This window comes from Bombina bombina, chromosome 4 (assembly GCF_027579735.1).
Source record: "Bombina bombina isolate aBomBom1 chromosome 4, aBomBom1.pri, whole genome shotgun sequence".
Taxonomy (NCBI): Eukaryota; Metazoa; Chordata; class Amphibia; order Anura; family Bombinatoridae; genus Bombina; species Bombina bombina.
The window spans coordinates 436,554,506-436,578,527 of NC_069502.1; the positions used below are offsets into that span (position 1 = coordinate 436,554,506).

At 40.0% G+C, this 24,022-nt stretch overlaps 1 protein-coding gene across 1 annotated transcript in view; it reads left to right on the plus strand.

Moving 5' to 3' along the window:
- The window catches only part of TNK2 (tyrosine kinase non receptor 2), a 555,703-nt gene that overhangs the window by 439,990 nt on the left and 91,691 nt on the right, over nucleotides 1-24,022 (plus strand). The window contains exons 6-9 of the mRNA XM_053710269.1: nucleotides 12,134-12,340; nucleotides 17,992-18,144; nucleotides 22,290-22,567; nucleotides 23,221-23,347. Of these exons, the coding sequence (XP_053566244.1) occupies nucleotides 12,134-12,340; nucleotides 17,992-18,144; nucleotides 22,290-22,567; nucleotides 23,221-23,347 (765 nt within the window). The remainder of the gene's footprint in view (nucleotides 1-12,133; nucleotides 12,341-17,991; nucleotides 18,145-22,289; nucleotides 22,568-23,220; nucleotides 23,348-24,022) is intronic.

Sequence of the window (24,022 nt, forward strand, 5' to 3'; positions counted from 1 at the left end):
TGACATGGTGGACAGTTCACCATCGTTTAGTTCAGGGGGCTTCTTTGTTCTTCCGACCTGGACTATAATCTCAACAGATGCAAGTCTTACAGGTTGGGGAGCTGTGTGGGGGTCTCTGACGGCACAAGGGGTTTGGGAATCTCAGGAGGTGAGATTACCGATCAATATTTTTGAACTCCGTGCAATTTTCAGAGCTCTTCAGTCAAGGAGGGACTCACAGTCCTCTGGCTATGAAAGAAGTATCTCAAATTTTGGTTTGGGCGGAATCCAGCTCCTGTCTAATCTCTGCGGTTCATATCCCAGGTATAGACAATTGGGAAGCGGATTATCTCAGTCGCCAAACGTTGCATCCGGGCGAATGGTCTCTTCACCCAGAGGTATTTCTTCAGATTGTTCAAATGTGGGAACTCCCAGAAATAGATCTGATGGCTTCTCATCTAAACAAGAAACTTCCCTGGTATCTGTCCAGATCCCGGGATCCTCGGGCGGAAGCAGTGGATACATTATCACTTCCTTGGAAGTATCATCCTGCCTATATCTTTCCTTCTCTAGTTCTTCTTCCAAGAGTATTCTCCAAGATTCTAAAGGAATGCTCGTTTGTCCTGCTGGTAGCTCCAGCATGGCCTCACAGGTTTTGGTATGCGGATCTTGTCCGGATGGCCTCTTGCCAGCTGTGGACTCTTCCGTTAAGACCAGACTTTCTGTCGCAAGGTCCTTTTTTCCATCAGGAACTCAAATCCTTAAATTTTAAGGTATGGAGTTTGAACGCTTGATTCTTGGTCAAAGAAGGTTTCTCTGACTCTGTGATTAATACTATGTGACAGGCTCGTAAATCTGTATCTAGAGAGATATATTATAGAGTCTGGAAGACTTATATTTCTTAGTGTCTTTCTCATCATTTTTTCTTGGCATTCTTTTTGAATACCGAGAATTTTACAGTTTCTTCAGGATGGTTTAGATAAAGGTTTGTCCGCAAGTTCCTTGAAAGGACAAATCTCTGCTCTTTCTGTTCTTTTTTCACAGAAGGATTACTAATCTTCCTGATATTCATTGTTTTGTACAAGCTTTGGTTCGTATAAAACCTGTCATTAAGTCAATTTCTCCTCCTTGGAGTTTGAATTTGGTTCTGGGGGCTTTTCAAGCTCCTCCTTTTGAACCCATGCATTCTTTGGTCGTTATATTACTTTCTTGGAAAGTTTTGTTTCTTTTGGCCATTTCTTCTGCCAGAAGAGTCTCTGAATTATCTGCTCTTTCTTGTGAGTCTCCTTTTCTGATTTTTCATCAGGATAAGGCGGTGCTGCGAACTTCTTTTGAATTTTTTACCTAAGGTTGTGAATTCTAACAACATTAGTAGAGAAATTGTGGTTCCTTCATTATGTCCTAATCCTATGAATTCTAAGGAGAAATCATTGCATTCTTTGGATGCTGTTAGAGCTTTGTATTATTATGTTTAAGCTACTAAGTCTTTCCGAAAGACTTCTAATCTATTTGTCATCTTTTCCGGTTCTAGAAAAGGCCAGAAAGCTTCTGCCATTTCTTTGGCATCTTGGATGAAATCTTTATTTCATCATGCCTATGTCGAGTCGGGTAAAATTCCGCCTCGAAGGATTACAGTTCATTCTACTAGGTCAGTTTCTACTTCCTGGGCGTTTAGGAATGAAGCTTCGGTTGATCAGATTTGCAAAGCAGCAACTTGGTCCTCTTTGCATACTTTTCTTTCATGTAATTAGCAAGAGTCCATGAGCTAGTGACGTATGGGATATACATTCCTACCAGGAGGGGCAAAGTTTCCCAAACCTCAAAATGCCTATAAATACACCCCTCACCACACCCACAATTCAGTTTTACAAACTTTGCCTCCGATGGAGGTGGTGAAGTAAGTTTGTGCTAGATTCTACGTTGATATGCGCTCCGCAGCAAGTTGGAGCCCGGTTTTCCTCTCAGCGTGCAGTGAATGTCAGAGGGATGTGAGGAGAGTATTGCCTATTTGAATGCAGTGATCTCCTTCTAAGGGGTCTATTTCATAGGTTCTCTGTTATCGGTCGTAGAGATTCATCTCTTACCTCCCTTTTCAGATCGACGATATACTCTTATATATACCATTACCTCTGCTGATTCTCGTTTCAGTACTGGTTTGGCTTTCTACAAACATGTAGATGAGTGTCCTGGGGTAAGTAAATCTTATTTTCTGTGACACTCTAAGCTATGGTTGGGCACTTTGTTTATAAAGTTCTAAATATATGTATTCAAACATTTATTTGCCTTGACTCAGAATGTTCAACATTCCTTATTTTCAGACAGTCAGTTTCATATTTGGGATAATGCATTTGATTTAATCATTTTTTCTTACCTTCAAAAATTTGACTTTTTTCCCTGTGGGCTGTTAGGCTTGCGGGGGCTGAAAATGCTTCTTTTTATTGCGTAATTCTTGGCGCAGACTTTTTTGGCGCAAAAATTCTTTTCCGTTTCCGGCGTCATACGTGTCGCCGGAAGTTGCGTCATTTTTTGACGTTATTTTGCGCCAAAAATGTCGGCGTTCCGGATGTGGCGTCATTTTTGGCGCCAAAAAGCATTTAGGCGCCAAATAATGTGGGCGTCTTATTTGGCGCTAAAAAATATGGGCGTCGCTTTTGTCTCCACATTATTTAAGTCTCATTTTTCATTGCTTCTGGTTGCTAGAAGCTTGTTCTTTGGCATTTTTTCCCATTCCTGAAACTGTCATTTAAGGAATTTGATCAATTTTGCTTTATATGTTGTTGTTTTTTCTCTTACATATTGCAAGATGTCTCACGTTGCATCTGAGTCAGAAGATACTACAGGAAAATCGCTGTCTAGTGCTGGATCTACCAAAGCTAAGTGTATCTGCTGTAAACTTTTGGTAGCTATTCCTCCAGCTGTTGTTTGTATTGATTGTCATGACAAACTTGTTAATGCAGATAATATTTCCTTTAGTAAAGTACCATTGCCTGTTGCAGTTCCTTCAACATCTAAGGTGCAGAATGTTCCTGATGACATAAGAGATTTTGTTTCTGAATCCATAAAGAAGGCTATGTCTGTTATTTCTCCTTCTAGTAAACGTAAAAAATCTTTTAAAACTTCTCTCCCTACAGATGAATTTTTAAATGAACATCATCATTCTGATTCTGATGACTCTTCTGGTTCAGAGGATTCTGTCTCAGAGGTTGATGCTGATAAATCTTCATATTTATTTAAAATGGAATTTATTCGTTCTTTACTTAAAGAAGTTCTAATTGCTTTAGAAATAGAGGATTCTGGTCCTCTTGATACTAATTCTAAACGTTTGGATAAGGTATTTAAATCTCCTGTGGTTATTCCAGAAGTTTTTCCTGTTCCTAATGCTATTTCTGCAGTAATTTCCAAAGAATGGGATAAATTGGGTAATTCATTTACTCCTTCTAAACGTTTTAAGCAATTATATCCTGTGCCGTCTGACAGATTAGAATTTTGGGACAAAATCCCTAAGGTTGATGGGGCTATTTCTACCCTTGCTAAACGTACTACTATTCCTACGTCAGATGGTACTTCGTTTAAGGATCCTTTAGATAGGAAAATTGAATCCTTTCTAAGAAAAGCTTATCTGTGTTCAGGTAATCTTCTTAGACCTGCTATATCTTTGGCTGATGTTGCTGCAGCTTCAACTTTTTGGTTGGAAACCTTAGCGCAACAAGTAACACATCATGATTCTCATGATATTATTATTCTTCTTCAGCATGCTAATAATTTTATCTGTGATGCCATCTTTGATATTATCAGGGTTGATGTCAGGTTTATGTCTCTAGCTATTTTAGCTAGAAGAGCTTTATGGCTTAAGACTTGGAATGCTGATATGGCTTCTAAATCAACTCTACTTTCCATTTCTTTCCAGGGTAACAAATTATTTGGTTCTCAGTTGGATTCTATTATTTCAACTGTTACTGGCGGGAAAGGAACTTTTTTACCACAGGATAAAAAATCTAAGGGTAAAAACAGAGCTAATAATCGTTTTCGTTCCTTTCGTTTCAACAAAGAACAAAAACCTGATCCTTCATCCTCAGGAGCAGTTTCAGTTTGGAAACCATCTCCAATCTGGAATAAATCCAAGCCAGCCAGAAAGGCAAAGCCTGCTTCTAAGTCCACATGAAGGTGCGGCCCTCATTCCAGCTCAGCTGGTAGGGGGCAGGTTACGTTTTTTCAAAGAAATTTGGATCACTTCTGTTCACAATCTTTGGATTCAGAACATTGTTTCAGAAGGGTACAGAATTGGTTTCAAGTTGAGACCTCCTGCAAAGAGATTTTTTCTTTCCCGTATCCCAGTAAATCCAGTAAAAGCTCAAGCATTTCTGAATTGTGTTTCAGATCTAGAGTTGACTGGAGTAATTGTGCCAGTTCCAGTTCTGGAACAGGGGATGGGGTTTTATTCAAATCTCTTCATTGTACCAAAGAAGGAGAATTCCTTCAGACCAGTTCTGGATCTAAAAATATTGAATCGTTATGTAAGGATACCAACGTTCAAGATGGTAACTGTAAGGACTATCTTGCCTTTTGTTCAGCAAGGGAATTATATGTCCACAATAGATTTACAGGATGCATATCTGCATATTCCGATTCATCCGGATCATTATCGGTTCCTGAGATTCTCTTTTCTGGACAAGCATTACCAGTTTGTGGCTCTGCCGTTTGGCCTTGCTACAGCTCCAAGAATTTTTACAAAGGTTCTCGGTGCCCTTCTGTCTGTAATCAGAGAACAGGGTATTGTGGTATTTCCTTATTTGGACGATATCTTGGTACTTGCTCAGTCTTTACATTTAGCAGAATTTCATACGAATCGACTTGTGTTGTTTCTTCAAGATCATGGTTGGAGGATCAATTTACCAAACAGTTCATTGATTCCTCAGACAAGGGTAACCTTTCTGGGTTTCCAAATAGATTCAGTGTCCATGACTCTGTCCTTAACAGACAAGAGGCGTCTAAAACTGATGGCAGCTTGTCGAAACCTTCAGTCACAATCATTCCCTTCGGTAGCCTTATGCATGGAAATTCTAGGTCTTATGACTGCTGCATCGGACGCGATCCCCTTTGCTCGTTTTCACATGCGACCTCTTCAGCTTTGTATGCTGAATCAATGGTGCAAGGATTACACAAAGATATCTCAATTAATATCTTTAAAACCTATTGTTCGACACTCTCTAACGTGGTGGACAGATCACCATCGTTTAATTCAGGGGGCTTCTTTTGTGCTTCCGACCTGGACTGTAATTTCAACAGATGCAAGTCTCACAGGTTGGGGAGCTGTGTGGGGATCTCTGACGGCCCAAGGAGTTTGGGAATCTCAGGAGGTGAGATTACCGATCAATATTTTGGAACTCCGTGCAATTTTCAGAGCTCTTCAGTTTTGGCCTCTTCTGAAGAGAGAATCGTTCATTTGTTTTCAGACAGACAATGTCACAACTGTGGCATACATCAATCATCAAGGAGGAACTCACAGTCCTCTGGCTATGAAAGAAGTATCTCGAATTTTGGTTTGGGCGGAATCCAGCTCCTGTCTAATCTCTGCGGTTCATATCCCAGGTGTAGACAATTGGGAAGCGGATTATCTCAGTCGCCAAACGTTGCATCCGGGCGAATGGTCTCTTCACCCAGAGGTATTTCTTCAGATTGTTCAAATGTGGGAACTTCCAGAAATAGATTTGATGGCGTCCCATCTAAACAAGAAACTTCCCAGGTATCTGTCCAGATCCCGGGATCCTCAGGCGGAGGCAGTGGATGCATTATCACTTCCTTGGAAGTATCATCCTGCCTATATCTTTCCGCCTCTAGTTCTTCTTCCAAGAGTAATCTCCAAGATTCGGAAGGAATGCTCGTTTGTTCTGCTGGTAGCTCCGGCATGGCCTCACAGGTTTTGGTATGCGGATCTTGTCCGGATGGCCTCTTGCCAACCGTGGACTCTTCCGTTAAGACCAGACCTTCTGTCACAAGGTCCTTTTTTCCATCAGGATCTGAAATCCTTAAATTTAAAGGTATGGAGATTGAACGCTTGACTCTTCGTCAAAGAGGTTTCTCTGACGCTGTGATTAATACTATGTTACAGGCTCGTAAATCTGTATCTAGAGAGATATATTATAGAGTCTGGAAGACTTATATTTCTTGGTGTATTTCTCATCATTTTTCTTGCCATTCTTTTAGAATTCCGAGAATTTTACAGTTTCTTCAGGATGGTTTAGATAAAGGTTTGTCTGCAAGTTCCTTGAAAGGACAAATCTCTGCTCTTTCTGTTCTTTTTCACAGAAAGATTGCTATTCTTCCTGATATTCATTGTTTTGTACAAGCTTTGGTTCGTATAAAACCTGTCATTAAGTCAATTTCTCCTCCTTGGAGTTTGAATTTGGTTCTGGGGGCTCTTCAAGCTCCTCCGTTTGAACCTATGCATTCATTGGACATTAAATTACTTTCTTGGAAAGTTTTGTTCCTTTTGGCCATCTCTTCTGCCAGAAGAGTTTCTGAATTATCTGCTCTTTCTTGTGAGTCTCCTTTTCTGATTTTTCATCAGGATAAGGCGGTGTTGCGAACTTCTTTTGAATTTTTACCTAAAGTTGTGAATTCCAACAACATTAGTAGAGAAATTGTGGTTCCTTCATTATGTCCTAATCCTAAGAATTCTAAGGAGAAATCGCTGCATTCTTTGGATGTTGTTAGAGCTTTGAAATATTATGTTGAAGCTACTAAATCTTTCAGAAAGACTTCTAGTCTATTTGTTATCTTTTCCGGTTCTAGAAAAGGCCAGAAAGCTTCTGCCATTTCTTTGGCATCTTGGTTGAAATCTTTAATTCATCTTGCCTATGTTGAGTCGGGTAAAACTCCGCCTCAGAGAATTACAGCTCATTCTACTAGGTCAGTTTCTACTTCCTGGGCGTTTAGGAATGAAGCTTCGGTTGATCAGATTTGCAAAGCAGCAACTTGGTCCTCTTTGCATACTTTTACTAAATTCTACCATTTTGATGTATTTTCTTCTTCTGAAGCAGTTTTTGGTAGAAAAGTACTTCAGGCAGCGGTTTCAGTTTGAATCTTCTGCTTATGTTTTTCGTTAAACTTTATTTTGGGTGTGGATTATTTTCAGCAGGAATTGGCTGTCTTTATTTTATCCCTCCCTCTCTAGTGACTCTTGTGTGGAAAGATCCACATCTTGGGTAATCATTATCCCATACGTCACTAGCTCATGGACTCTTGCTAATTACATGAAAGAAAACATAATTTATGTAAGAACTTACCTGATAAATTCATTTCTTTCATATTAGCAAGAGTCCATGAGGCCCGCCCTTTTTTTGGGGTGGTTATGATTTTTTTTTTTTTTTTATAAAGCACAATTATTCCAATTCCTTATTTTATATGCTTTCGCACTTTTTTCTTATCACCCCACTTCTTGGCTATTCGTTAAACTGAATTGTGGGTGTGGTGAGGGGTGTATTTATAGGCATTTTGAGGTTTGGGAAACTTTGCCCCTCCTGGTAGGAATGTATATCCCATACGTCACTAGCTCATGGACTCTTGCTAATATGAAAGAAATGAATTTATCAGGTAAGTTCTTACATAAATTATGTTTTTCTAAATTCTACCATTTGATGTGTTTTCTTCTTCTGAAGCAGTTTTTGGTAGAAAAGTACTTCAGGCAGTGGTTTCAGTTTGAATCTTCTGCTTATGTTTTTCATTAAACTTTATTTTGGGTGTGGATTATTTTCAGCAGGAATTGGCTGTCTTTATTTTATCCCTCCCTCTCTAGTGACTCTTGTGTGGAAAGATCCACATCTTGGGTAGTCATTATCCCATACGTCACTAGCTCATGGACTCTTGCTAATTACATGAAAGAAAACATAATTTATGTAAGAACTTACCTGATAAATTCATTTCTTTCATATTAGCAAGAGTCCATGAGGCCCGCCCTTTTTTGTGGTGGTTATGATTTTTTTGTATAAAGCACAATTATTCCAATTCCTTATTTTATATGCTTTCGCACTTTTTTCTTATCACCCCACTTCTTGGCTATTCGTTAAACTGAATTGTGGGTGTGGTGAGGGGTGTATTTATAGGCATTTTAAGGTTTGGGAAACTTTGCCCCTCCTGGTAGGAATGTATATCCCATACGTCACTAGCTCATGGACTCTTGCTAATATGAAAGAAATGAATTTATCAGGTAAGTTCTTACATAAATTATGTTATATATATATATATAGAGAGAGAAGTGCACACCCATTCTCCTTATTTCCTGTTTAACAGTCTTCAACCATCAAAGGAGAGGCCGGATCGACTTTTCTCCCACCTGATTGATACAGCAGTGCTTCGTTTTCAGAAAGAGACACACCGAACGCTGAGTTTAGTGACGTCATTCACTTCCGACATTCTCTCCCAGCAGACGACGCCGGACTGTTACAGACGCCGGACTGTTATAGACGCTAAGGCCTTAGCTGGATATCGCATTGAGACAACTGGGAAAGACCCCGGGACAAGACTTCTACCATATCGCCAAGATCTATCGAAGCACCAGACTCAGGAAGCTCCTTAACCAGGACTACCATACACAAGGCTGCACGGAAAGAACAAACACAGACAGCGGCGGACCACAGACCACCACCTATATCATATGACTACACATTACCTCATATGATTGAGGTACCTTCCGGTAAGAAGACAACTATACACTTCTTTTTGCCTGGGATTTACTGCATATTAATTCAAAATATATACCATTCATATATATATTTTGTCCATAAAGACTCATCTCAACTGACAATAACTGATTCCTCTATTATATTGGATTCTACTTGTATACTAATTGTTTGTAGCTGCGCAGAAGTACTTTGATTTTTCTCTTTCATTACCATTCATTACAGTGTCAGGGGTACACTTATTATCATCACTTCTTGCTGCACTCCCATACACACTATCATTTTATTGTAGCTGTGGCAACTACCAACACCACTACCAATACTTGTAATTTACTACACTTATTGCACCGTAGGTGCTGGGTTACCTATACCAGTGTTCCTTCTAGAGCGCTGGTGATTTTTTCTTGCTCTACATATATAGAGAGAGAGAGAGAAAATATATATACTGTGTGTGTATATATATATATACATATATGTATACACACACACATACATCATAGAGGTTTGTACCTTTTTTTAAAAAAAATCATGTTAGTGGTCCACGGGATTCAATATTGTGAGTTTAGTGGTCCCTGAGGTCCGAAAGGTTGGCGACCCCTAATCTAGAGCTTGGGTATTAGTTCCCACAAGTGATGAATGAAGCAGTGGACTCTCCTCCCCTTTAGATGGAAAACATAAATTATGCTTACCTGATAATTTCATTTCCATCGTGGGGAGGAGAGTCCACTGCACCCGCCCGTTCTCCGGTGGGCGGACCCAAATTTATTTTTTGTTTTTCTGGCACTATTTATACCCTGATATTTCTCCTACTGTTCCTTGTTCCCTTGGCAGAATGACTGGGGGATGAGGGGAGTGGGGGAGGTATTTAAGCCTTTGTCTGGGGTGTCTTTGCCTCCTCCTGGTGGCCAGGTTCTTATTTCACACAAGTGATGAATGAAGCAGTGGACTCTCCTCCCCACAATGGAAATTAAATTATCAGGTAAGCATAATTTATGTTATTAACAGAGGTGCAGCGTATAAAAGTGCATGAGGCAAAGAAATGTAGTAGTTCGAAACACTTTCTACTTGAGGTAGTAGTATATTTTTTATTTCAATTTTCAAGGGACATTGAAAAGCAAATGAAAAAGATCTAATGTGCGTATGTTATTTTTGTACTGTTGCTTGGATATAACTGTGTGTAACCCCTGATGAGCCAGTAACAAGTGAGCTTAGACTCCGTAGTATATGGCTGCTCTAAAGATGGCTTCATGTGTTTAGAACCTTTTGCAGCCATGCACTACTGGGACCTAGCTTGTAATGGGTGGCTACAGAAATACGCCTCTTGTCATTAGCTGACTTGTGTACACCCATACTTAAAGGGACATGATTTAGCTGATCTGATGTAGCCACAGTTATTAATTATATTATACTATGTGAGTAGCTTCAAAATGACTCCAGGGTTTTTATTTATTGAACTATAAAATAATGCTGATACATGTGTTACTGGTTGTGGTGATTTATTATAGGGACACAAATCCCATATTTTTTTTCTTTCATGATTCAGATAGAACATGCAATTTTAAGCAACCTTCTAATTTTACTTCTATTATAAATTTTTCTTTGTTCTCCTGGTATCTTTATTTGAAAAAGCAGAAATATAAGTATAGGAGCCGGCCCATTTTTGGTTCAGAACCTGGGTAGCACTTGCTGATTGGTGGCTAAATGTAGCCACCAATCAGCAAGTGCTACCCAGGTGCTGAAATAATAGTTTATCAATGTATTTTATACTTTACAGTAAACTGGTATAATTCCTTTTAGTTGTTTGATTTTCTCATCACCATAGTATGTGTTTTGTTTTTTGGCATCTATTGTACCTTTTTATTTTGGCTTCACAATATTATTTGGTTTGTCTAAGGAAGGAGATGTTTAATGTAACATTTCACTATTAAGTGCTAGATTACGAGTGGAGTGCTATTTATCGCTCCCGCTCGTGTGTTAACTCTGCTAGATGGAGGCTGGTTGCACACGTTTTACAAGTTGAAAGTAAAAACCCAGACTTAGACTTTTGCAGCCACGTTAATATTTTCCCCCATAGACTTCAATAAAGCACAAAAAGTAGAAAAAAATATACTTACTCACCCACAAACCCGATTGCGTTTTCTCAAGTCCTCTAAACCAACATGAAATATTAATATTTTACATTCCAATGTTCTTCACATAGAAGAATATGTTCTATTTATTCTTAAATACATATTTATATATATGTCTGATGTTTTTTTTTTGTAAAATATATATCTAGATATATTTAGATATGTATGTATATGTATCTCTATGTTAAAGGGACATAAAACCCAAAATATTTATTTCATGATTCAGATAGAGCATGCATTTGTAAACAACTTTCCAATTTATTTCTATTATCAATTTTACCTCATTTTCTTGGTGTCCTTTCTTGAAGGAGCAGCAATGCACTACTGGGAGCTAGCTAAACACAATGGTAAGCCAATTACAAGAGGCATATATATGCATCCACCAATCAGCAGCTAGCTTCCAGTTCCTGAGCCTATCTAGGTATACTTTTCTACAAAGAATATCAATGGAATAAAGCAAATTAGATAAAATAAGTAAATTGGAAAATTGTTTAAAACTGTATGCTCTATCTGAATCACAAAAGAAAAGATGTGGGTTTCATGTCCCTTTAAAGCCATTTGCCTTCCTTTTTTATAACACCTGAGACCTCATATCTTTGAGCCCATATAACATTTTAGTGCTATATTTGCCCGCTATCCCAAAGTGAGCTTAATTCAATTGCGCTCAAGCGATCATGTTTAATTTCAACTTGTAATACTTGATATTTTACTATAACATGTTTAATTAGGGATAGTAAAAACTATTTTACATCATAGATTAATTTTTTTGTTGTTCCTGTAAAATACCTTGTTTTGTGTAATTTGTGTTTGTCCCAAGCCCCATATGGGCAGAAAAACTAATTCTGGAACCTTGGTTCAATATTCTCCATATTGTCTAAACTAGCTAAAAACTAAACTGGAATTCATTAGAGCAGTGGATAAACTCCTTTATAGATAGCCTTAATTGGCCACAATTAAGAGAGAGAGGATGAATATACTTTACAGAGTTTTCAAGTAATTTTGCAAATTATTAACAAAGGGATAGTGTATAATTAACAAATAAATAATAAGACAATACAAGGATAATTACTCATAGTTTTAAATCAGTAGTAGATTGTTTTCTGACATTTACCTGTATCATGTGACAGCCATCAGTTCAATCACTAATCCTATACCATATACATTGTGTACTTGTATAATAGGAGCTGATGCATCAGAAAGTGTGCATATGCAATACTTCACACAAGGCCCCTTTAATAAAATATGAATACACTATAAAATACACTATAAAATATGCTATTTTGTTAAAAAGTTAAAAAATATTTCCCCATGAATCATATTTTTTCTCAAATTTGTTTTCATCTTCAGGTATTCAGTGGAAAGCGCTTAGACTCAGAATTCACCCCTCAACCTCAGAGTACTTTTCGCAAGCCCCCCAGCCCACCCCCCCCTGAAGGCCAGCAAGCCCTGACCTGCCTTATAAGTGAGAAGGACTTATCCCTGTTGGAGAAGCTGGGGGATGGCTCTTTTGGAGTTGTAAGAAGAGGGGAGTGGAACACTTCCATCGGCAGCGTGGTAAGTAGCAAAATCAAAGTCTGCACTAAAAGTTGGACTTTAAGGGACAGTATACTTCAGAATTGTTATTGTTTAAAAAGATAGATAATCCCTTTATTACCCATTCCCCAGTTTTGCAAAACCAACACTGTTACATTAATATACTTTTTTTTTAAAGACATGCATTTTAGCCAGTCATTGCTGACTTCTAGGTATCTCCACATGCATGAGCACAATGTTATCTATATGGCACACATGAATTAACGTCCTCTAGCTGTGAGAAACTGTCAAAATTCCTTGAGATAAGAGGTGGCCTTCAAAGGCTTAGAAATTAGTATATGAGACTAACTAGGTTTAGCTTTCAAGAAAGAATTCCAAGAGAACAAACAAAAGGGAGAGTAAAGTCCAAATTAAACTTTCATGATTCAGATAGGGCATGTAATTTTAAACAACTTTCCAATTTACTTTTATCAAATTTGCATTGTTCTCTTGGTGTTCTTAGTTGAAAGCTAAACCTATGTAGGCTTATATGCTAATTTCTAAGCCCTTGAAGGCCGCCTCTTATCTGAATGCATTTGACAGTTTTTCACAGCTAGAGGGCGTTAGTTCATGTATTTCATATAAATAACATTGTACTCATGCACGTGGAGATACCTAGGAGTCAGCACTAATTGCCTGAAATGCAAGTCTGTCAAATTATCTGAGATAAGGAGGCCATCTGCAGAAGCTTAGATATAAGGTAATTACAGAAGTAAAAAGTATATTTTTCTTCCTAATGGGAAAGAGTCCACAGCCGCATTCATTACTTGTGGGAAATAAGAACTTGGTCACCAGGAGGAGGCAAAGACACACCAGCCAAAGGCTCAAATATTCCTCCCACTTCCACTATCCTCCAGTCATTCTTTGCCTTTCGTCCCAGGAGGTTGGCAGAGAAGTGTCAGAAGTTTTATTTTTTAAAGAAAATACTTTTATTAATTTTTACTTAGTGTGTCTCTCATGGAGGGTAGTACTCTTTGCAATGGGACGGGAGTTTTATGTAATGCTGTTAGTCTCTCAGTGAGTGCCTGGGCGAATGTTAGTGTCCGGAGATGCAGTGGGAGTTCTCTCTGCGACACCATCCCGACTCATATTAACAGCTCCTCTAGCACTTGGCGTTGCTGACGCTTCGCTTCACTACCTGCTGTCTTCTCTCAAGTCCATGACGGAGGCGACGCTACTATCTGCCACACTTGAAGGGCCGTGTTCCTGTTCCACGGGTAGATTCCGGTAAGATTGTTTCATTTTATCACTATGAATGCTATGTTGTTATGTGACAGTTAGGTATGGGTCTCAGTGAGACTCCTCTGTTCGGATCTGGGAATCATGTGATAATTCCTTCCTTAGGGGGGATTTGTGAACAGGGTGGGGTTCTTTAATCATGTTTCTTATGTGATTTTTCTGCTTTGTGTATTGGGTATTGGCTCTGAGGCTGAGACGGGAGAAATGCTTGTAGGATTTAGTGGGGCCTAGTTGCCGCCTTTTTCTGGTGCGCTTTTTTGGACTTCACGGTTCACCTTATGACCGGGCGGTGTTACGCTGGGTTTGTTCGCTTCCGCATTCCTGTCCGTGTGGCGACGAAGATTTTCTGCTTCGTTTGGATCTGGTCATAGGAGGTGGTGAGTGCCCCAGCCATTGTGGGTGTCAGGTGCCGTTCGTTTTTTATATTGTCCTAATTCTCTCTATGGTTTTAACCATGGAGGATTCTGAAGCTGAGACTGTCGTTGTTTCTGATTCCGATTCTTCCACTTGTGAGGAAGGCGCTTCGGCCCCACTGACGCAGGTTTATCAGTCCTGTCTCTTGTGCCTTAGAGCGCCTGGTTCCTCGGACTCGGGGAGCCAGGGGCCTATTGAGCCATCAGCCTCTGGGGGCTCTGTTCCTCAGACGGCGGATTCCCAACAGCACCCTTCCTCTACATTTGCGGGTAACCCTAATGTTAATTTTCTCTCCACACAGGGTGGTTTGTTTCTCCTGGAGATGGCGGGTCATTTCCGCTTTAATATCTTGATGGCGCTGGTTCGCCTGTAGGATCCGGAGGTGTGTTCTTGCCCGATTATCCCGGGTGTCCAGACTTCGGGTGAGTCTTTTCAGTTACCTCCGGGGGTGAAAATTCCTCCATATTGCACCTTTCATTATCGGATTGCGTGGCTGCGCGTTCTACTCCGTCGTCTTTACGACTTATTGGGGGATCCTCTCCTTTATCAGTCGGGAACTGTGTCATCGAATGGTGCTTCGAGCTAGACTATTGGGGATGTTGATCGTCTCCTGTCGGCTGCTCGTGTCCTTTCCCAGAGTTTTTTTGGCAGATGCCTTTGGACTGCCTTCTTTTCTTTCATCCGGTTAGGATACTTTTTTATTTTGATTGTTCCTCCTGGAATTTCTGGGATGTCCTTGTTTTCTGTTACTTCCTTGGAAGATGTTCGCGGATTGTTGGGTCTGGAATTTGTGTGCACTTTGTTGTGTTGTTATTGACGCCTGTAGCGCCTAGCGGGTCCGGCGGGACCTTGTGTGTTTAGTTTTATTTACTCTATACATCTACATCCGGGCCTTCGGATCCGCATACCGGGAGAGATGGGGAATACCACTCTCTCCCGGGGCTGGGTTGTTGGCTTGCGCCGTGTTGATTTGGTTCTCCTTCAGTGGGGGTGTGGCCTTCTCCGCTAGGGCAGTTTTTGGGCCTTGGTCTTCATGCTATCCTCTGGGTCTCTGGACCTCGTTTCGTTCTGCTTTTAATGGATCCTCTTTGTGGATCAGCGGTGGAGCGCTTGTCGGTATGCAAGACTTTGCGGGTTCATGCCTGCATTCTCTGTGCTCCGGCAGCGGTGCTTGAGGTGGCTTGCCTGTGACTTGCCACGTGGGGCCTGGTTCGCCTTTTTCGCTGCTGGAGGCTTCTTCTAGCTGGAACCCGGTTTTATTGGAGTCGCCTTATTCGCTTCGGTTTTGGTTCTGGGTTTTTCCAGAATTTTCTCCACCCTCTTAGGGTCGGGCGCCGATGTGGGATCCTAGTTTCTGGATGTTGGAGTTTTGCTCTGTGTCGTGAGTTCTATTGCTTTGAGATCGGTTACGTGTTTTTTTTTCCGCGGACCTCTCTTAGGTTTTGCTAGATTTCCCGTTGTTTTTTCGGGGTGCTTCCTCGCGTGAGGAGTGTCTGACCGGAATTTTGGTCGGGGTCCTTTTCTTCAGGTCTCTTTGTAGATCTGGGATTGGGCTGCGGTTCCGGGTGGTGTGGGTATAGTTCTGTCTATGCTTGTCCCGTTTTTTCCCCGCTAGAGTTCGGGTTGTGTCTGTCTCCTCCTTATGGCTGCTCGGAGCCTTTGTTTTTCTGTATGGGAATGTGTTCTAGACTTCCTTTGGGGGTCGGTTGTTCTGGTGCTCTAGCCTTGCATCAGCATCCTGTGTAGTGCCTTAGTAGGGTCACTTTGTCTTCAGGTCTTCCCCTCCGATTTCTGCTGTGGAGCCATGAGATGCTACCTCAGGTAGTCTCTGCTCCTTTAAGGGCTGGCTCATTCTGGGTTAGTTTTGACCCTTGTGTCCAGTTTGTGTCCAGGGGGGGCAAGATTTCCCTTGTCCTCCGTCTTCCCTTGGGAGATTTTTTTTTCTGGGGGTGTGTTCCTTTTGTCCCGGTTTCAGGGTTGGAGATGCCCTTGGGAATGGACTTCTGTGTTCGGTGTTCCTCTGATGGTGGGACTCTGCCTGTGTTCTGGTCGCACTCTTTCGAGGAGGCTGGAGGTGTTTCCTCCCTCTCGTTCAAGGGGGGGTTGGGACTATGTCCCTGGACTTTTCACTGTTGTTGACAAGTTGGTCTTCCCGTGTGTGGGTAGTCCTCTTTGCAGGGGTTCTGCGGTTGTGGGGGACGTCCCTGTTTATCTCAGGATCCTAAGCTGAGGTTATGGTCATCTTTTGACTTTTCTTTGCCTCTGTTTTTTTCGGATACAATGGGTCCCTGTTGAGGTGCTCTCTGAGCTCTTGGGGGGGTTGTATCTCTGAATTTTCCCTCCATGGAGGGGTGTTTTGTCTAGGAACTGTTTTTTGCTGGTTCATTTTCTCCCGAGCTGCGGGGTTCTCATAGGGAGGCGCCTCGGTCTCGTTTTAGGTTTAAGGCGAACTCCTTGGTTCCCTCCAGCTGGGGAACTGGACTAAGGGGTTGTTTTCCCTTTCTCTGTAGCCGCATTATAGCGTGGTACTTAGTAATCTGTGCGGTTTTCTGTTTTTCGAGATACTTCTTGTTCTCTTTCGGTCTCCAACTTGGTCGCGTTTGACTGATGATGCCCTTTTTCTGGTATCTAATGAGGTTTTCCGGAGTTTCCCGACCTAGTTAGTTCTGTCTTTTGGAAGACCGGGTTCTGGTTCGTTATCCTTTGGGGAGTGGTTGGTCAGGGTTCCCTTATGGGGGCGTGTGTATGGGATCTGCCTTTTGGGTGATAGTGCGCTTTGAGTCCTGTTGGTTTTTGCCCTGGCTTGGGCTGTCGTTTGTGTCCTTGTGGCCTTTTTTTCTTCTTGTTTTTTGCTCCCTGCTTTTGGATAAAGCGGGTCTTTTTTTATTTATGGGATGTGGTTCAGTCCTGGTGCCCTCAGATTGGGCCGCCTCTTACCCTCCCGTTCTTGGCATTCAGTGTCCTCTTTGGCTTGGGTATAATTCTCCCACAAGTAATGAATGCTGCTGTGGACTCTTTCCCATTAGGAAGAAAAACATAAATTATGCTTACCTGATAATTTAATTTTCTTCCGTGGGAAAGAGTTCACAGCCCCCCGCATGTTTTAGTTTTTTCGTGTGTAGTTTTCTGGCACCCTTTCACCTTGATATTTCTTCCACTGATCCTTGTTCTTCGGCAGAATGACTGGGGGATAGGGGAAGTGGGAGGAGTATTTGAGCCTTTGGCTGGTGTGTCTTTGCCTCCTCCTGGTGGCCAGGTTCTTATTTCCCACAAGTAATGTATGCGGCTGTGGACTCTTTCCCACGGAAGAAAATGAAATTATCAGGTAACCATAATTTATGTTTCTATAACAGTATTGGTTATGCAAAACTGGGGAATTGTAAATAAAGGATTATCTATCTTTTTAAATAATAACATTTTTGGTGTTTACTATCCCTTTAATGATCTTTCTGTAAATGTCCAGTTGTGCCAATTTTGTTAGGATCTTAGCTTTATTTGAGTGTGATACATTGTTGTATCTTCCATGTTGAAAAAGGGCAGTACTATGTTTAACATGGAAGATATCATTTTGTTTCAGTAATAAATAATTGTTTATGATAGTAGATTAATTTCCTTTATATTGTTTGTACAGCAATCTATACAATTTGAATTGACATTGTTTACACATACAGTATATGTTATACATATGAAAGGGTAACAATGGCATGTAGTAAACTATTTTAATTTAAATTGAAACTTGAAGACATTGCACAATTCATACACACGCTTTTCACAGGCTAAGAGGGATAAAATCCATAGCTGGTTCACAGATATAATCCTGACAAGAAAAAGTAGGTTTATGTTGCACAGAAATATTTTTTTAACTGTAGTATGAGTCTAAGAAAATATGGCAGTCACAGCTGAGAAAAAGGTTGTGTTATAACATTCTTGATTTATTCATTTTAAAAAAGAAAGCTTTGATTTCCTTATACTCTATACAGATCAATGTGGCAGTGAAATGTTTAAAGACAGAAGTGCTGACGCAGCCTGATGCACTGGATGATTTTATCCGAGAAGTGAACGCAATGCATTCGCTCGACCATGTCAATCTCATTCGGCTGTATGGGGTGGTGCTCACACACCCTATGAAGATGGTGAGAGTGGGTGAGAGGTGTGCGGGCACAAGGTGGGAGAGGACCATAGACTGGTACAGTGTGGTTCAGAGTGTGCCATATAATATAGAGATTTATATAACATTGACTGTATAATTTATCATTTTTGGATTTGTCATAAACCTTTCCAGCCAATGACATCTTACATTGGGAATTAGGGTCACCTTATCTAAAGAACTTGGATGAGCTTTCCATTTATTGTTTTCTGTGAGGCAGTAGTTTGTTATATTCCTCAGTAACCCATCTGTTATCTGTTGTCATTTATGACTATTGTTTTTCGCTGAAGGAATGGATATAACAGCATAGGTATTCAGTATAAATTGTAAAAACAGATATTTTCATTGTTCTGAATATTGTTTTGTTGAAACTGAATAAATATGGCATGAGTGGCCAAAATTTTCACATGAACCACTTTGGCCTTAGTTTCCATTGCTGTTGTAAACTGGTGGTAACAAGTATCTCTACCATATTACCACCAGTTTACACAGTTTACTCCAGCAATAAAAAGTAGGCCTTAGAATTTAGTTGTTTCATTGGAGGACCCATCAGCAAATATTATTTAAAAATATTGGTCAAACAACAAATATTAAATATTCTTAAATATAAATAATGTAAACAAGGAGCGATCAATCAATAAAAATAATTACGAGTTTTGCGTTAGAGGCTATGCGGTGCTAACAAGCAGTTTTCCCTCACTGCTCACTTACATACAGCGCTGGTATTACGGGTTTTTACAAACCCGTCGTTGAAAGACAAGAAGTGAGCATTGAGCAAAATTTTGCTCATTACCGCACTCCAATACCAGCGCTGCTTAAGTCAGCGGTGAGCTGTTGTAACGTGCTTGTACACAATTTCCCCATAGGAATCAACGGGGAGAGCCGGCTGAAAAAAGTCTAACACCTGCAAAAAATCAGCGTAAAACTCCTTAACGCAGCCCCATTGATTCCTATGGGGAAATAAAATTTATGTTTACACCTAACACCCTAACATGAACCCCTAGTCTAAACACCCCTAATCTTACACTTATTAACCCCTAATATGCCGCCCCCGACATCGTCGACACCTATATTATATTTATTAACCCCTAATCTGCCGCTCCGGACTCCGCCGCCACCTACATTATACTTATAAACCCCTAATCTGCTGCCCCCAACATCGCCGAACCCTACATTATATTTATTAACCCCTACTCTGCCGCCCCCAATGTCGCCGCCACCTACCTACACTTATTAACCCCTAATCTGCCGCCCCTAACGTCGCCACCACTATAATAAACATATTAACACCTAAACCGCAGCACTCCCGCCTCGCAAACATTAGTTAAATATTATTAACCCCTAATCTGCCGGCCCTAAAATCGCCGCCACCTACCTACATTTATTAACCTCCAATCTGCCGCCCCCAACGTCGCCACCCCTATATTAAAGTTATTAACCCCTAAACCTAACACCCCCTAACTTAAATATAATTAAAAGAAATTGGAATAAATATTCCTATCATTAACTAAATTATTCCTATTTAAAACTAAATGTTTACCTGTAAAATAAACCCTAAGCTAGCTACAGTATAACTAATAGTTACATTGTATCTAGCTTAGGATTTATTTTATTTTACAGACAAGTTTATATTTATTTTAACTAGGTAGAATAGTTACTAAATAGTTATTAACTATTTAATAGCTACCTAGCTAAAATAAATACAAAAGTACCTGTAAAATAAAACCGAACCTAAGTTACAATTACACCTAACACTACACTATAATTAAATTAATTCCCTAAATGAAATACAATTAAATAAAATTAGCTAAAGTACAAAAAAAACAAACAAACACTAAATTACAGAAAATAATAAACAAATTACAAGATTTTTAAACTAATTACACCTAATCTAATCCCCCTAACAAAATAAAAAAGCCCCCCAAAAATAAAAAAAGCCCTACCCTAAATTACAAATAGCCCTTAAAAGGGCCTTTTGCGGGGCATTGCCCCAAAGTAATCAGCTCTTTTACCTGTAAAAAAATTACAAATCCCCCCCCAACATTTAAACCCACCACCCACACAACCAACCCTTCTCTAAAACCCCCCAATACCCCCATAAAAAAACCTACCACTAACCCCTTGAAGATCACCTTACCGGGAGAAGTCTTCATCCAACCGGGCCGAAGTCCTCAACGAAGCCGGGAGAAGTCTTCATCCAAGCCGGGCAAAGTGGTCCTCCAGACGGGCAGAAGTCTTCATCCAGACGGCATATTCTATCTTCAACCATCCGGCGCGGAGCGGGTCCATCTTCAAGACATCTGACGCGGAGCATCCTCTTCATCTGACGGCTAACACTGAATGAAGGTTCCTTTAAATGACGTCATCCGATTGGCTGATAGAATTCTAACAGCCAATCGGAATTAAGGTAGAAAAAATCCTATTGGCTGAAGCAATCAGCCAATAGGATTGAAGTTCAATCCTATTGGCTGATCCAATCAGCCAATAGTATTGAGCTGGCATTCTATTGGCTGTTCCAATCAGCCAATAGAATGTCAGCTCAATCCTATTGGCTGATTGCATCAGCCAATAGGATTTTTTCTACCTTAATTCCGTTTGGCTGATAGAATTCTATCGGAATTTAAGGGACGCCATCTTGAATGACGTAATTTAAATGAACCTTCATTCAGTGTTAGCCGTCGGATGAAGAGGATGCTCCGCATCGGATGTCTTGAAGATAGAAGATGCTGTCTGGATGAAGACTTCTGCCCGTCTGGAGGACAACTTCACCCGGCTTGGATGAAGACTTCTCCCTGCTTCATTGAGGACTTCGGCCCGGTTGGATGAAGACTTCTCCCGGTAAGGTGATCTTCAAGGGGTTAGTGTCAGGTTTTTTTTAAGGGGGTATTGGGTGGTTTTTAGAGTAGGGTTGGTTGTGTGGGTTTTAATGTTGGGGGGGATTTGTAATTTTTTTACAGGTAAAAGAGCTGATTACTTTGGGGCAATGCCCCGCAAATGGCCCTTTTAAGGCTATTTGAAATTTAGTGTAGGGTAGGGCTTTTTTTATTTTGGGGGGGCTTTTTTATTTTGTTAGTGAGATTAGATTAGGTGTAATTAGTTTAAAAATCTTGTAATTTGTTTATTATTTTCTGTAATTTAGTGGGGGTTTTTTTTGTACTTTAGCTAATTTTATATAATTGTATTTATTTGTATTTAATTTAGGGAATTAATTTAATTATAGTGTAGTGTTCGGTGTTAGTGTAACTTAGGTTAGGTTTTATTATACAGGTCAATTTGTATTTATTTTAGCTAGGTAGTTATTAAATAGTTAATAACTATTTAATAACTATTCTACCTAGTTTAAAATAAATACAAACTTGACTGTAAAATAAAAATAAACCCTAAGATAGATACAATGTAACTATTAGTTATATTGTAGATAGCTTAGGGTTTATTTTATAGGTAAGTATTTAGTTTTAAATAGGAATAATTTAGTTAATGATAGTAATTTTTATTTAGATTTCTTTTAATTATATTTAAGTTAGGGGGGGTTAGGGTTAGACTTAGATTTAGGGGTAAATAACTTTAGTATGGGGGCGGTAGATTAGGGGTTAATAATATTTAACTAATGTTTGCGAGGCGGGAGTGCGGCGGTTTAGGGGTTAATAGGTAGTTTATGGGTGTTAGTGTACTTTTTAGCACTTTAGTTAAGAGTTTTATGCTACAGCGTTGTAGTGTAAAACTCTTAACTACTGACTTTAGAATGCGGTACCAGTCTTGACAGGAGAGGGTGTACCGCTCACTTTTTGGCAGACTCGTAATACCGGCGCTATGCAAGTCCCATTGACAAAAGAGGATACGCAATTTACTTAAGTGGTTTTGCGGTATTTCCAAGTCTGGCCAAAAAAGTGAGTGGTGAGCCTGTACCTTCAAGACTCGTAATACCAGCGGGCGTTAAAAAGCAGCGTTAGGACCTCTTAACGCTGCTTTTTTAGCCTAACGCAAAACTCGTAATCTAGCCAATAGTTTCCAATTATGCAAATAAGATAAATAAGATTGTTTTCTGTAAAGAGATTTTGATTCTGTAAAGTAAAATAAGCATTTCTGAAGGTGAAATGTTACCCTGATGATAAGTTGTTTTCTGCTTTTAAGGTCACAGAATTAGCTCCATTGGGTTCTCTCCTTGACCGCCTGCGGAAAAATCTAGGTCACTTTTTGATCTCCACGCTTTGCCATTATGCCATCCAGATTGCTAATGGCATGGCCTACCTGGAATCCAAGCGCTTCATCCATCGAGACTTAGCAGCCAGAAACATTCTTCTTTCCTCTAATGACTTAGTGAAAATTGGGGACTTTGGCCTGATGAGAGCCCTGCCCAAGAATGATGATCATTACGTCATGCAAGAGCACCGCAAGGTTCCTTTTGCTTGGTGAGTTCTTATTGGATCTTGGAGAAAGTACTGCATGATCTGCTTCAAAACAACAGTTTTATTATTGCTTACTTGTTTGAATGAAATATTCCATATTTGATGGTGCAATCTTAGATAAAATGGTACTCAGCAGCTCAGATCCGTAATTGCTAAACACCTTATGAGCCAAAAAAATCAAGCATGTATTTTACAGTGCTTGAAAAGGAAGGTGTGAATACTTCTGAATCATTTTATTCTCTCTTTGTGTGTGTGTGTGTAACTGTTTAAAGGGACATTGTAATGGGAACATGCGATTTTTGGATTAGTGTCCATTATTTACACATTGCAGCTCCCAAGCAATGATTGACTATAAATAAATTGAACCTCTAGTTGGCTTACTTGCTGTGCCTTGCTCAGGAGCTACAGTGTGTTGTGGCTCCTGAGAAGGACTTTAGCTACGCAGGATTTAAGTAAATAGCAAAGTATATTATTGCAAAAATAACATGCTTCAATGAATTAAAATGTTAATGTCTCCTTAAGCATGTGTTAAGACTGCATGCAGTTAGGTGCTGTGATTCTGAATGTGAAGAAACTGATTTATTTAGTAAAAATCGAGCTTTTTTTTTTTTTATCTATACGGGTCTCATTATTACTTTTTGTTCCTTTAATGCCAGGTGTGCTCCAGAGAGCTTAAAGACTCGCACCTTTTCACACGCCAGTGACACGTGGATGTTTGGAGTGACACTTTGGGAAATGTTCACGTACGGACAAGAGCCGTGGATCGGCCTTAATGGAAGCCAGGTAAGACTGTCCACAGTGTCTTGTGGGTAACCCATTCTCCAGTTGCAAGGAAAAGTTTGTAAATCCTTTGGAATTACCTTGATTTTTGTATTGTATTACTCATATGCAAATATAATCTTACTAAACTAACAATAACAAACATGTTTTTAATTTTTTATGGATGATATTATGTAATTGTTTACAGTGTGGGCTTGAAAAAGTAAGTGAACCTCTGTGCTAATGACTTTTCCAAAAGCTGTTTGGAGTCAGGTGTTTCAATTAAGGAGATGAGATTGTAAGTGTGAGTTGCACAGGTCCCATGCCCTTTTAAAAAGGCACACAAAGCCTTGTTTCTGACAAATCTGTTCTTCTAAAAAAATATTGGTTAGATGCATTTTAGACATGCACAAAGCTGAAAGAGGTTACAAAATCATTGCTAAAGACCTGAGTGTTCATCAACCCAAACAAAATTTCAGGACTTGCTAATCTCTCTAAGAGTGGGTGTCCTGCAAAGATCACTCTCAAAAACACAACGTGAATCCTGAAAGAGGTGGTAAGAAATAAGCCAGTAGTGACAGCAAAATATGTCCATAAAGCAGTTCGCCCAAGACCACCTGGATGTTTCACAATGCTTCTATAAAAGTTAAACACTATGGTCTGATATTCAAAACATCGACAGACAGTCGGGAAACTGTT